This window comes from Semicossyphus pulcher, unplaced genomic scaffold, assembly GCF_022749685.1.
Source record: "Semicossyphus pulcher isolate SPU_LCO1_2020_fin unplaced genomic scaffold, fSemPul1.0.p SCAF_21, whole genome shotgun sequence".
Classification (NCBI taxonomy): domain Eukaryota; kingdom Metazoa; phylum Chordata; class Actinopteri; order Labriformes; family Labridae; genus Semicossyphus; species Semicossyphus pulcher.
In genome coordinates this window covers 22,903,781-22,918,467 of record NW_027211695.1, presented here as the reverse complement: position 1 = coordinate 22,918,467, position 14,687 = coordinate 22,903,781, and the positions used below count along the sequence as shown (strand labels likewise).

Genomic DNA, 14,687 nt, shown 5'->3' with positions numbered 1-14,687 from the left:
CTCAGGCCAACCAGCCTGTCATTAAATCTATAGTGTCTTTATAATCGGACGTGCTCCTCCTGAGCCTCTCTGTGAAAACATCCACAGACTACAGAGTTAAACAGATCCACCAGCTTTAAGGAGCCATTCTGCAAAACATCTTTTGCTCAGACAGAAGAGCTACCAGATCCTGCTTTACTCAACAACAAACCTGCACTCATGTGGAGCTGTTAAAGGTCATGTTCTTATTGTGTTACTAACCTCTCAGTTTCCTAAAAGCCCCTCTGGGACGGCTGTTGAAAACTAGACTCTAACTAAACTGATTTTTGGCGACATTTAGATCTCGCATCGGGGTTTCTGAAAGAGAATCACTGACAGACTTACAGTCCCCATGAAATCAGCCATGATACTAAAGTCATGCTGCGTCTTCACCACAGCCAATGCTTTAAGGATAGACGAAGTCACACTCTGATATGATGCAACACGATATCACAATTTCAACATGAGGGCTGCGGCAGGTAACCCCTGAGCACAGTGAGACACAGCGCCAGCTTCCGCTGGAGGGAGAAGCAGAGAGAAGCTGCTGTGGTGTCTGTTATTTAAAGGTTAGTACGTGGAGAATACAATGTAAGAGTACACATCTTTAGATGCCACACACAAACAGCCAGTGTTTCCTAGTCTCTTCCTCACACCTCAGACCACACGGCAGGCATCTGTAAGTCGCCGCAGAGTCAGACAGAAGGCACTTTAACGTATTGACCCATCGTTGCTCTGGTATCAGTGGTCCATGCAGTAAAGCTGTTAGCTGCAGCAGCGGCATCAACATGGTTTTAATTGCAGCAGCAGCAGAACCTACTTCAGGTCAGTAACATCTCACACCTACACCCTGCTTAGACTTCCCTCAGAGAAGCCAACACTACAGTTTAGTGGTGATCGGTTCCTCCGGATGTTTTGTTTGCTGAACATCACACATCCAGTGTGAGCGACAAACACTTCTATGAAGCATGTACCAGCTGAGCCAGCTGTTCTATACATGTTCTATACATGTTCTGTTATACATGTTCTATACATGTTCTATATGTTCTATACATGTTCTATATGTTCTGTTCTATACATGTTCTATATTTTCTGTTCTATACATGTTCTATACATGTTCTGTTATACATGTTCTATACATGTTCTATATGTCCTATATGTTCTGTTCTAAACATGTTCTGTTCTATACATGTTCTATATACATGTTCTATATGTTCTTTTCTATACATGTTCTATATGTTCTGTTCTATACATGTTCTACACATGTTCTATACATGTTCTATATGTTCTATACATGTTCTGTTCTAAACACGTTCTATATTTTCTTTTCTATACATGTTCTATACATGTTCTTAACATGTTCTATTTGTCCTATATGTTCTGTTCTAAACATGTTCTATACATGTTCTGTTCTATACATGTTCTATATGTTCTATACATGTTCTGTTCTAAACACGTTCTATATGTTCTTTTCTATACATGTTCTATACATGTTCTTAACATGTTCTATTTGTCCTATATGTTCTGTTCTAAACATGTTCTATACATGTTCTGTTCTATACATGTTCTATATGTTCTATACATGTTCTGTTCTAAACATGTTCTATATGTTCTGTTCTATACATGTTCTATACATGTTCTTAACATGTTCTATATGTCCGCTGGGTTTCAGGTTCAGAAATGTAAGGTGGCAGAAGCAGCTCAAACTCTCGTCCACACGCCCTGTGCCTCCTTGTTAAGAGCAGTGCTCCATGAGTTGTGTGTCGTATGTTGTTGTGATTTCCCAGCTCTTTGTACTCTGTTGTTTATTTCAATTCCTTCAGGTTTAGTCATGTATTCATTTCCCCTTCACGTATCTCTGCTATGTGCTGAGTGTGTCTCACATCCTCCCTGCACCCTCTTCATGGTTTCTTCAACAGGATGTTTTCACCACATTAGCAACCCGACGGTCAGTGAAGCTCCAGCCGGCAGACACCATGAAGGCAGCGCTGCTGCTCCTCTGTAAGTACTGAACCTTTATGGATATAAAGACTCCGGAGTGATCTCTGTGCAGCACGAAGAGAGCTTTATCGAGCTCTGAACCAAGATGCCGAATGATTACATTTACATGTGTTAATCTGTTTCAGTGCTGAGAATCTACCAGACGTCTGCCCTCATTCGTCGTGAGTCTCTTTGTGTTGTTACAGATCATTAAAGGCAGAATCTTCTTCTTCTTTGTAAAATGTGCGTTTTAAAGTACACTTCCTTATCATGTGTTAAATGTGTTTAATACAAGTTGATATATTCATGATAACTTTCACGTGCCGGCCGCCTCCAGCTCTCTGCTTCCTGTTTGTCTGAAGACGCTTGCGTAAACCACAGTCCATCCTCCCTACGATAAAGGTGTTGCGTTGAAGTGACGGCTCCCTCTGGTGGTCTTAGTAATAATGACGGGAGCTCAGCACAAGTCAGGTGACGCTGTGGCAGAGTCTGCAGAGGATGGATGGTGTGGTGGGTAAGAGGATCAACAACACCTCCGTTCATTTCCTGTTTCCAACTGAGGTTTTTTTTAAAGCCGGACCACCAGCAACACTTACCGTAACAAAGCAGTTATTCCGTTACCATGACGACACAGGTCCCCTCACCTCTACCAAGGAGTGCTTTTAACCAAAGTAAGGGTTAAAGATCTGTAGTGGGTTTTGTGTCAAAAGCAGAGACTGTGGAGGCACTGAGCCTTAAACCTGCACTCCTTCTAATGTCCAGCAGGGGGCGCTTCACTGGTTGTAAGAACCAAGTCCAGTTGTGTAGAGGTCTATGAGAAAACGAGCCTCCATCAGCTTGATGTGCCTTTTGTTAATTATGGTCACATTTAGAGTCACACGGGATCAAACCCGGGACGTGACCTGTGACAGCAGGTTTCCCTCCCGCGCTCTGATCGCTGATACGTCAGCTGACATCAAAGACTTCAGCTCAGCTGTCCCTGCATGTGCAGCGCTTTGTGTTATCTGCACACGTCCCTATCACTGTGAGATGTGTGATCTTCTGCAGACACATTCGGCATCACACCTCGATTCACATTCGCACACCACGACCTTCTTCCTTCTCACAGAGCAAGCAGAGCCACTCTGAGCTCAGGCAGGGCTCAGGCAGGGCTCTCTCAGAGCGGGGGCAGGATGTCCATCAGTCTGAAAGATTCACCCTCACGCAGAGAAAGGAAAGAGCCACGAGTTCTTCAGTATGTTCAGGGCCTTGTTTAACCTGCACCTCTTTGTTTCTGACTCACTAAAGTATTGGACACGTTAAACCTGATGAATGTCTGAACAACCTTTAAACACAGTTGATGTTTCAACAAGCTAGCTGCTAGCATGCCTTAAACCTATGAGGCGACTGCTCAGACTGGACCAACCAGAACATCAGGAGATCTGATGGAGAGAAAGTCCAGAGTGGTGTCATGTTGTAAAAACAGGAAGCAGATGTTTCTGGAGAAGAGAATGAAGGTGTGTTTGTGTCTCTCTGTTTGCAGCCTACGCCATGGTCTTACCCGGCAGCTCGCAGATCTTCGAGTACCAGAACGTCTCTGTGAACTGCTCACAGTTCAGCTCTGGTCGATGGACGGTGTGGAGATACACAAGCGGGTCAGTTTACCAGCTAACATTACAACATCTCTTCTGCTTCACTCCCTGGAGGTCCTGTCTGTGTTGTTGGGTCAGTTTAAAGCAGGATGCGTCTGCGTCTCCGTCCTTATTATCACATCACGTGCAACAAGAAGCCACAGACGGTTCAGGCTCACGATGCTGCACACTGACTACACCTCACTACACCGACATACGCCTGTATTACTGTTGGACGTACATTATAAAGCGCAGAGTTGTCTCTGTGGATAATTCAACACTGAGCTGTAACTGTCATACAACAACAGGGTGCATAAAGAGTTAACAGAGTGAACGCAGCGACACAGAGTTCTTTTATGTCTGATAATGGTTGATGAAACGAGGTGATGTGTTTCCCAGTTTGAAACCAGTCTTGTCCCAGTGCGGCTCAGGCTGGGGCCACCAGACTTCCTGCTGCTGCGACATGAACACCATCAAACAGTCGGACAACGGAGTGTACTGGTGTGAATCCAACCACAGAGACAGCAGCAACGCCATCAACGTCACTATCATCGGTGAGACTCGTTCGATGATTGTTCAAACACTTCCTGTTCTTCTTCCTCTACTCCAACCACAGACTCAGCCTCAGGGCTGCTGTGACTCACGCCTGTGTCTCAATGCATGTGAGGAAATAAAATGAAGTCTTAGAAGAAGAGTTAAAACGCGAGTGTGTCCGTCTGCAGACGCTCGTGGATGTTGTTAAGGGAAGTGAATCTGTACGATGACTCACTCAACTGTTCCTTAGTGATGTGGTTGTAGCGCCCTCGTCGCTGCCTGGATAGAGCTTCAGGTTTCCTCCCTCTGATCTGTTAGCAAACAAACACTAAACACTGAGAACTCTTTGACTAATGTTCAAGGTGTGGCGCCCTCTCACATCTAAACACATGTCAGTCTACTATCAGAGTCTCTTCCTGCTGAGCACTGAGACCATGTCTGCACGTACACGGTATTATTTAGCACGTAGCTTTCTTTGTGTTTGAGGCCTTTCGTCCACACAAACACCCGTGTACGACGTATGACCTAAAAGCCGACCCATCGAGCAGCGTCTGACTCCTGTTTCCTTTAAGGTAAAACTGATGCAACTGTCAGAAGACCTTTCAGGTCCTACCCCTTTCTCTGTGCAGCCTTACTGTCACTGTTTCCCCTTTCCCACCAAGATTAGCTTGTTGACGCAGGTTTTTCAGACTTATTACCCGGGTCTACTGCAGAGTCATTTGACCCAGGTCTGAAGGCCGATTGTAACCTTTCCCACTAAGCTAAAAGCCGGGTGTTAGCGGGTGTTAGCGGGTGTTAGCTGGGTTTTTGACCTGTGGGAAGCGGCTTTATAAACAACCTGAGTTGTCAAGGGAGAATGCTGGGAGGGTCAAATACTCAGCAGGGAGAGGCCGTCGCCCCTCTTTGGCAAACAGTTGATGTTCAAGAGTTTATTCACCACTCAGAGAAAGAAGAGGAGAGACTTTCTTTATACTTCAAGGTAATTTCTGCGCCGTTAAGCTTTAATATGTTTCCTTCCACCCGTTAACTGAAGAGAGAGAAGAAGAGCAAGAGAGAGGCTAGTGTTAGAGCTCAGATATTTATTCTCTTAGCAGAGGGCGTAGGTGTTACATTAGGTGTCACCAACTATCTGTCTGCGTGTGTCACAGAGGTGTGTGTGCTTGTGTAAAGGCTGCTGAGACACAGGTGCAGGTATCAAATCTGTGTCAGAGTTCATCTGCAGGAGTCAGTGATAAACGGGTTGACAGATTCTGATGCTGACGTCGACTGGGCGCTCCGAGACTTCCAACAGTGACGTCTGTGTGTGGTTAAAACAATCCTCTTCCTCTGTAACAAAAAGGTCTATCTCTGTAGGGATCCTTTCTGTCATGTTGTCACACACTGAGAAGAACAATCTGAGCCTGTCAGTGGAAACAACAAGAACTTTTAGTGGGCGACCTTTGACCCATCAAGGATTATGTTGCAGCCATCACAGCCTGTTTCACTGCTGCAGGCTGAACACATCTACTGGAGACACTCACACACTTTGACCTGTGAGTCACTGAGAGCCTAAAACATGTAAAACAGGGTGAAAGAAACTGATTGAAGCCGTTTGCTCGGCTTGTTTGAACACGTGTTCTTCTGCCTCCACGTTCAGAGTGACTGATGAAATGTCTCTGTGATCAGGTGGACCCGTCATCCTGCAGAGTCCTCCCCTCCCCGTGATGCCGGGTGATAACGTCACGCTGCACTGTAAACAAAAGAAGTCCGACAACCTCCCTGCTGAATTCTACAAAGATGACTCCCTCATCGGGAACGAGCTCACAGGTCACATGACCATCCGCAATTTTTCCACGTCTGATCAAGGTGCTTACAAATGTGCCATCGGTGATGATCAGTCTTCACGCAGCTGGCTGCTGATGGAAGGTACAGGTTATCAGTCAGTGTGTAAACGCAGTCTCACTCTGAGAGCTGCAGGTGGAAGAACCCTTGTTGACTCTTTAGGGAGGTTTGGTCTCTAGTGGACGTTAGAGGAACTGCAGCTAATGAAAATCTGTGTCCCCCTCCCCAGATGGTTCTGATCGGGCCTCGCTCACGGTGTCTCCGGACTCGTCTCAGCTGTTTGAGTACAGAAATCTCATCTCTCTGAGCTGCGGGGACAACAGCAGCTCCGATGGCTGGAGGGTCATCAGGGCCACCACCTCTGACCAACAGCTGTCCACCTGTGGAGACAAGTGGGGGAATCCCACCTCCTCTGGCTGCCACCTCAAAACGCCCAAGACGCCTGACAGCGCTACTTACTGGTGCGAGTCTCCTGCACGGCAACGGAGCAACTCCGTCACCATCACTGTACACGGTACGAGCAGTGAAGAGGAAGAGCCTGAGGGAAGCCAACAGGGCGTCCATAAGACGTTTGCACTTGCTGCTTCAGCTTCTATCGACACGTGTGTCATGTGTCTTTTAGGAAACACCTGTAGCGTTGTCAAATAAAAGGCAATCAACTATGTAAACAGGAAGTGACTGTAGCATCTAAAGCTAGCAAAACATTTCAAAAGTTTCTGAGGCGAACAGATATCTCTCTGTTAATGTAGGCGTTTGTTTGTGTGTGCGTACATACAGAGCTCTGTGTGTCACACTTTATAATGAGATATAACATCTGCTCGTGCTAAGCTAACTAACTTGAGGTATGATCAGATCTTTACCAATGATCTCATTTAAAACGTTTGATCACGTTTCAGTTCAGATATGTCGACTGTGTTCCATGTTTCATCTGTTACTGTACACAGCCCAGATGCTAGCATGCTAACCATAGCTTTGCCCGTTGGCTCAGTGAGCTGCAAACAGTGACACCTGGCGCTAACGTCAGAAACTGTTTAGTGACGATAAAACACTTAGCTGTTAGCATGAGGCTAAGTTCGACTGTAGCGTCATCAGCCCCGGGCCGTTAGCATCTGTTTGTAATGCCTCCTCTCCATGTTTTCCAGTATGTTTATGCTAATGTTAGCATGAGGCTATGTTTGAATTACAAACTGCACTGTGCAGCTCACGTGTAACACTGCTCCTGGGATGTAAATATTCTTGTCTACCTGTGATCAGACGGACCCGTGATCCTGCAGAGTCCTGTCCTCCCCGTGACGCCGGGTGATAACGTCACGCTGCACTGTAAACAAAAGAAGTCCGACAACCTCCCTGCTGATTTCTACAAAGATGGCTCCCTCATCAGGACTGAACCTGCAGGTCACATGACCCTCCACCATGTTTCCACGTCTGCTGAAGGCCTGTACAGGTGTCACATCCAAGGTCACGGAGACTCTCCTTCCAGCTGGCTGTTTGTCAGAGGTCAGTAGAAACAACCTTCATGCTTTGGATCAGTGAACGTTTAGCGTCCTGCAGAGCTCGTCTCTTCTTCTTCACTGGACGTGATTGATCCCAGCTCTGATCGGGAAGGTCCTGCGCCCAGGAAATAGCCACATGCTCGCAGGCTAAAGTCTGATTGGACGTTTTTTCCTTTGAAGCATTTTAAAAAGCAGCGAAGCTATCCAGTTCTCATGTTCATGTGCACAGTATTAGTGACTCGTCGGTTCATTGATCGGGACGTAAACATGAGTGAACATCAGTGTCAACATACAGGATGTAAACATGTGTTCACTGTATCATTATTTACCTGTGTTTACCTGAGTGTAGCTGTTAGCATTCATATTACTGTGTGCTTCATAACACAGCTGTTACTGTTGACTAAAGCGTGATTTTACCTGACCAGGTGTGTTTGTTTCTTTAGATCCAAACGGCACAGCTTCTTCTTCTGCAGCTCCGTCTGTGCTGAGTGTGGTACGCCACCTGGTGGTGGTCTTTCTGTACCTCGTCTGCACCGTGCTCGCAGTGTCTTCATGTCGACACAGAACCACAGGTAACTCCCCCCTCCTGAAGGGTCGGAGGTCGGGCCACTGGCCACTGACTCCCAGCCTCGGCCCTCTGCCGCGCGTCGCCCTCACTCTCCTGACCCTGTCCTGTCTCTCTTTCGGTCTCTGGAGGGTCGGAAGGGTCTAAAGTCATGCTAGCAGCACACAACAGCAAGCTAAATGCTACAACAAAACATGCTAACATGCTCACAATTACAACGCTAACATGCTAATGTTTCAACCTTGTTCTGCTCCTCTTATTTTAACATGTTAGCATGCTAACATCCATCACTTAACATGACATACAGCTGAGTCAGAGCTCAGCAGCGCCTCCTGATGGTCTAAGAGCGCCATGACACTCAGGGAGGTCATGTGACTGATCCAAAGTCCCGCCCCCTAGTTACAGTTGTTAGGTTGGACCTAAATGTGTGTCAGTGCAGAGGCGTGATTATTTGTCGTGTTTCTTGTCAGAGGATCATGTTTCACTTCTTAAAGGTGAAGAATGTTTTAAAGGTTACGTTCAGTAGAAATACTTCATCGCACACCAGATCAGAAGAATCAATCTGCTGAGACGTGCGGCCTCTGCGGCCTGATGACCTGCCGTCATTCTGTCTCTTCATCCCACAGGAAGGAACCTGCCTGTTTCCATGACAACGTCCCCACCCAGCGAGGAGTACGAGGGCTCGGACCAGCCGTACAATGACGCCACCACCGAGCATCATTTCTGATCCGAACGGTCTCCATCGCGTTTGTTTTTCAATAAATGTCCTAAACTCTGTCACTGTGGGGACACCTGGTGGTGAGATGAGGAACTACAGCAGCTTCAGAAACATCCTCATTAAACCGGCTTTCACTGAAATGTAACGAGGCGTGTGGTGGTCCCTGGGATGCAGTAAAGTCTGTAACACTTCAGAACATGTTGAGGCCAATAAAGAAACACACACACAGCAAATACAAAAGAGGCCGAGTGTCGATATCTGTCGGTTGATGCAAAAGTGAAATAAACCACGACGAGCCGGAACATTCTCTGCACGCTTTGATTGATGTGTTTCATTCAACAGGCAGGTGTGTTTGTGTGAACTCTGTGTAATGTATTCTTATTCCACTGGTGCTCTGTGTGTGACATGAGCGCTCTCTGCTGGCCCTGCAGCCTGCGCCCCATGCACTGTGTGTGTGTGTGTGTGTGTGTGTGTGTGTGTGTGTGTCGGACACAGAAGCAGGCACTGGCATTAAACAGGTGAGAGTGTTGAGGGAGTTATTGATGGAGTGTAACAGTGATCACAGTGTGCTCCTGGATTCTGCACGCTGCACGCTGGTCTTTACACTTTACTGAAGGATTTGTGGGAAATGTGGTTTTCCACAAACTGTGAAAAAGAACCGAGACGTAGTCAGTGTGGGGGAGTCACGAGGCGTGGAGACACAACAAATCCAGTTGAAGGCAGTAATGCAACCTCAGGATTCAACCGCCTTCAAACCAACGAAGAAGAAGAGGAGGAGGAGGAGCAGGAGGAGGAGTACAGGAACGCTGTCGGACATTGTGTGTGACTTCAGCGCGGCTGTCTCAGGAAGAAGCATGGCTCCTCCACAGGTAGGTGATTCTTTAACTGAACAGCGTCATTCGTTACACCCGTGTCCTCTTCGCTCGAAGGCCACGTGATACGTTTCGATACCACGTGTTTTATAAAGACATCATCTCCGTTGTTTCACGTCCCATAGTATCGAAAAGTCCCGAAGCTTTAAGAAACAACAGATTATTGTTAACCCGAGCCACGAGAGAGAGCGCGCGCAGCGGCCGTCCAGAGACACAGGCAGGAAGTGAAGAGAGAAGTGTACTTACCTGCTGTCGACACACACCGAGTTTTATCTTGAGTTATGTTTAATCAACTGTTTATATTTTAAGAGTAAATTCAGCATTTTCAGTTTGTACTTTCAGTTAAACGAGAGAGAGAGAGAGAGAGACGTTAATAAACGAGTGCACTGTAAAAACACTGTGTGTGTGCGTGCGTGTGTGCGTGCGTGCGCGCGTGTGTGAGAGAGTTTAGAACGCCCCAACACAATATAATGTTTTATTTTGCATGTCAGGGTGCAACACAGCTAACCAGAAGAGACCTGATCATTAGAGCTGATATTGTGATCGATCGAGCTGATCACGGCGACTGTGAGGACACTGAGGGGCCTTTGACCCCAGCAGGCGGGTCGGGGGGATTCTCCCCCGGGAATCTATTTTATAAAAAGCTTTATTTTGATGCAGTTTTATGTGCTATTGATTTACATTGAAAGTATTGATTGAACATTTAAATGTGCTCCTGAACTGCTGTCATTCCACATTTATTTAACAGTGCGATTCATGAGTTACCTTTAGTTCACTGAGATGTTCGAAGAGTTTGTCGTCATTCAGACACAATAAACTTTATGAGACCGTTTCTTTGTCTCTTCCCATCACATGCTGCTGTCTCTCTTTCCCTCCCTTTCTATTACATGCTTCCTGTCTGCCCGCCCGCCCGCCCGCCTGTCCTACATCGCCTACGCCTCGCGCCTCTGTCTCATTCACAGGTGACGCACAGCTGACACTAGAGTCTGCTACAGCCGGTCAGAGAGCAGAGAGTCATGGCAGGGGTTCACATAACTAGCATTATGTAATGAGAGATCAGACAGTATTTACTCAGCTTGGTGAGACATTTTTGTTTTGGTTCAAAGAAAACTTTCAAAAGGGAAACATCCGAAACAGAGAGAGAGAGCGTGTGCTGCAGCTGCACAGGAAGCGCCTCTGCAGAGGCACCATCACACATGCTGCACGTGGACATGGTGATCCGCTCTGTTTGACCCCAGCAGCGGGGCCTTTCCAGGGTAGCAGCACGGTACAAACCAGATCTAACTGGTTTGCCTCAGAGGGAGGGACTCCACCTCTTCAGCACAGCACAGTTTATGAGCAGACATTTCACACTGCTGCTGAACTCAGGATTCAGAAGAAAGTGGAACAGCAGCTAGACAGGAAGTGATGTCACAGCTTCACTTTGAAAGACGGCAGTGAAAGATGATGTCCTGGTTTCAGCCCGGGGAGCTTTGTTTGCAGGCTAACCTCATAACTTCTTTGAGCTGTTGAACAAGATGTAACAACATGTCACCATGGCGTCTCACTGTACTCACTGTCTGTACCTTTGTCTGTTGCTATAGAAACAAAGAGGCACAACGACAAACCGTCATCGCTGTCAGCAGTGTGATAAAGGCTTCAAGTCACCAACGGACTTGAAGCGTCACATGACGGTCCACACTGGAGAGAGGCCGTACAGCTGTGCAGAATGTGGGAAAAGTTTTAGCAGGAGCTCAAATTACAAAACGCACCTTCGGACCCACAGTGGAGAGAAACCGTTCAGCTGTCAGCAGTGTGGGAAAACCTTTTCAAGGTCGTGCCATCTCAAGAGTCACAGCCGTGTCCACACAGGAGAGAAATCCCACCGCTGTGAGCAATGTGGGAAAACCTTCACTCGTCAAGAAACGCTAAGAATCCACCTACGCATTCACACTGGAGAGAAACCATACAAGTGCAGACACTGTGAGAAAGCCTTCATTTCCTCAACAGACCGTAGGGTACATGAACGGATCCACACTGGACTGAAACCGTACGGCTGTGAGCACTGCGAGAAGAGGTTCACTCAGCTCAGTGCCCTCAATGTTCACAGAAACATCCACACCAAGGAAAAGTCCTTCCCTTGTCAGGAATGTGGTAAAGTCCTGAGTAGCCTTACTGCATTCATGTATCATGAACGGATCCACACTGGAGAGAAACCAAACAAGTGCAAATACTGCGAGAAAACATTCCCATCATCAGGAGTATGTAAAGCTCACGAGCGTGTCCACACTGGAGAGAGGCCGTACAGCTGTGCAGAATGTGGGAAAAGTTTTAAAAGCAATGCAAATTACAAAACCCACCTTCAGACCCACAGTGGAGAGAAACCGTTCAGCTGTCAGCAGTGTGGGAAAACCTTTTCAAGGTCGTGCCATCTCAAGAGTCACAGCCGTGTCCACACAGGAGAGAAATCCCACCACTGCGACCAATGCGGGAAAAACTTTGCTTGGCCACAGGCGCTAAGAACCCACCTACGCATTCACACTGGAGACAAACCACACAAGTGCACACACTGTGGGAAAGCCTTCAATAGCTTCACAGCATGCAGTGTACATGAACGGATCCACACTGGACTGAAACCATACAGCTGTGAGGACTGCGGGAAGATGTTCACTCAGCTGGGTAACCTCAACATTCACAGAAACAGACGCCACACGAAGGAAAAGTCCCACCCTTGTCAGGAATGCGATAAAGTCTTTTCTACTCAGAATCAGTGCATGCTTCACGAACGGATCCACACTGGAGAGAAACCCTACAAGTGCAAATACTGCGAGAAAACATTTCTGTCGTCAGGAACATGCAAACGTCACAGGCGTGTCCACACTGCGTAGAAACCATACGGCTGTGAGCAGCGTGGGAAGAAAATCAAGGTTTTTTAAAACAGAAGATCATCCACGTGGAACCAAAGCACACCGGGGTAACAAATGTAGGGAGGCACGGTGGCGGATTTTTTGACGATATTTTCCAACCCCTTTTGCCGATTTTGATAACGATATATGAGGCACAACATCAAGTCTCTCTGTAGTGGAGTTAATATCATGTCTCCTCTCATTGTAGTGACCACAAACTGCCATAACGCAGACATCTTGCACCCTTCTTCACACCTGACGTGTCTGATCACTCACGTTCCTGAGCGCACCTGAATGCAGCATCCCCCAGAAACACGGCAGTGAGGGAGACATGCCCGGACTTGTTTACTGCAGCTCCTACGGAGACATCAGTGATCGCAGACGGACTCTTTTTATCGTGTGTGCGTCCATAAATATGTGTTTGATGTTCAGTCAGTAAAATGATGAGAATGTGAGCTACCTGTGAGCTAGTTAAGAGCTGTGAAAGTTATTTAACTTCTGTTCATTGGCTCGAGTTTCTGTGACTGTTTAGTCTTTATTTGTATATTGTTGATAACTTTGTGCAGGCAGTGCGCACACACTCGCGCCGAGTTAATGTCGAAGCATTACGTTTTTTAACTTTTTAGGGAATCATCGAGTGTTTAGGCAGAATTAAAGCGTAAACTATCAGCGGGAAAATAACACATCTGCTGATGTCATTTTCAAGCAGATACCGACAAGGTGCCGATGATATCGTGCATCCCGAGACAGAAGTTTCTGGTCATCATCCTACTTGGAAGAGCATCAGCGTGTCCACACTGGACACGAGTCGTACTGGTGCGTTCAGTGTGACACAAAGTGTTGACCGTCTTGTGTGATCAGTGAGTGTGTAGGCGTGTAAATGTCGATGATGTGTTAACATCTGAGCTCTGCTGACGGTGCTCAGGCTGTGCAATGATCGGGACGTCTTGTAAAGGAAAGAATACAGAAGAGTTTTCTCAACAATACAATCAGTGTTCAACTTCTGCTGCCTTTGAGAAAAGTCAGCCAGGGGGGTCAATGAGAGTGTTACTCAGTGTAAATGGGGACGAGCAGGGATTTTGGATATTTTTGGAGAATGAAGTTTGGAGCGTGGAGTTTTTGTTTATAGATTAATTTTGTTTGAATTATACTCTTTGTCTGTTAAATGTGAACAGTGGGGGAATCTCTGTCTGGGAAAGTCGGGGTTGTAAAATAGTTCTCTTTGTATTTGTGTTCATAAAAAGCGCCTGCGAATGCACTTCTGGAGTGTCCTGTCATAAGTTGTGTATCGCTTGATTAATCTCAGCTCTACTGCTTTATGTTCACATATACCATCTTTGTTTACATGTGCTTCATTAGGCATATTTGTGTTTGAGTTATGAACATTTTTAAATCCGGGTCTGATGTTATTAATGAGAATGCAGCAGCAGGTGTACTGACCAGCCCCAGAAGGAGAGCGCACATCTCACCTGTCTTAAAGTCCCTTCATTGGTCAGCTTCAGAATAGATTTTAAAATCCTTTTATTGGTGTTCAAATCACTCGATGGACGAGCGGCTGAATATATGACGGACCTGCTTTTACCATGTGTTCCTTCAGGATCACCCAGGCCCTCTGGCACTGGCCTTTGAACTGCTCCATGGGCGAGAACCAATACCTACTGGGAAGCAGCATTTAGCGTCGATGGTCCTCGCCGCCGGAGGAACTGAGGGAACCACAACCTGTGAACACTTTTAAACGAAGACGTCTTTTTAGTTTGGCATTCCCTTCATTTAACTCACCATTTCTTTTTATCTCTATTTTTATCAATTCCAACAATGTCTCATGCATGATTTTTTACTGTATCGTTTTTATATCTCATGTTCACTTTGTATTACAATTTTGCAGGGAAAGTGCTTTATAAATAAAGTGACTTGATTTGATTAGAGAACGTCTGAGTGGATAAATAATTGTCAGTTCATATTGGTGAGGTTGTGCTGAAAAAAAAGGTGCCAAACACTGGCATGTAAAACATTTTATAAAAAGGTCAAAGGCCGATTCATGACCGTGTTCTTTTCTAGTGCCAAGACTCGAGCTTCAAACTGCTCGTGACACCAAGTCATCAAGTTTTCCTGAACAACACAAACATTTTTATTTCAACGTTTTACAATCGAGGTTTCCTTCGTTCTCCTCGATGGACTCGTTTGTTTGTCGTAG

General features: G+C 46.3%; 2 protein-coding genes across 2 annotated transcripts; both read left to right on the top strand.

Annotated features, from left to right (window-relative positions):
• Window positions 1-1,963: 1,963 nt before the first annotated feature.
• Window positions 1,964-9,031, top strand: LOC138600685 (sialoadhesin-like). The gene is made up of 9 exons (XM_069672160.1): window positions 1,964-2,016; window positions 2,142-2,177; window positions 3,518-3,629; window positions 4,005-4,159; window positions 5,805-6,044; window positions 6,190-6,474; window positions 7,215-7,457; window positions 7,897-8,025; window positions 8,645-9,031. The coding sequence occupies exons 1-9, from the start codon at window positions 1,992-1,994 to the stop codon at window positions 8,743-8,745; spliced, it is 1,326 nt and encodes a 441-aa protein (XP_069528261.1). The 5' UTR covers window positions 1,964-1,991; the 3' UTR covers window positions 8,746-9,031.
• A 554-nt stretch (window positions 9,032-9,585) lies between these two features.
• Window positions 9,586-14,370, top strand: LOC138600688 (zinc finger protein 726-like). Its single transcript, XM_069672166.1, has 2 exons — window positions 9,586-9,605; window positions 11,192-14,370. Exons 1-2 carry the CDS (start codon window positions 9,591-9,593, stop codon window positions 12,473-12,475), a joined length of 1,299 nt encoding a protein of 432 aa, XP_069528267.1. The 5' UTR covers window positions 9,586-9,590; the 3' UTR covers window positions 12,476-14,370.
• Window positions 14,371-14,687: the final 317 nt, after the last annotated feature.

Bases quoted from the DNA above. Each gene is read 5' to 3' on its own strand.
- LOC138600685 (XM_069672160.1), top strand. From the start codon at position 1,992: ATGAAGGCAGCGCTGCTGCTCCTCT. The intron at 2,017-2,141 runs GTAAGTACTGAA...AATCTGTTTCAG, and splicing joins GGCAGCGCTGCTGCTCCTCT to TGCTGAGAATCTACCAGACG. The intron at 4,160-5,804 runs GTGAGACTCGTT...CTCTGTGATCAG, and splicing joins CATCAACGTCACTATCATCG to GTGGACCCGTCATCCTGCAG.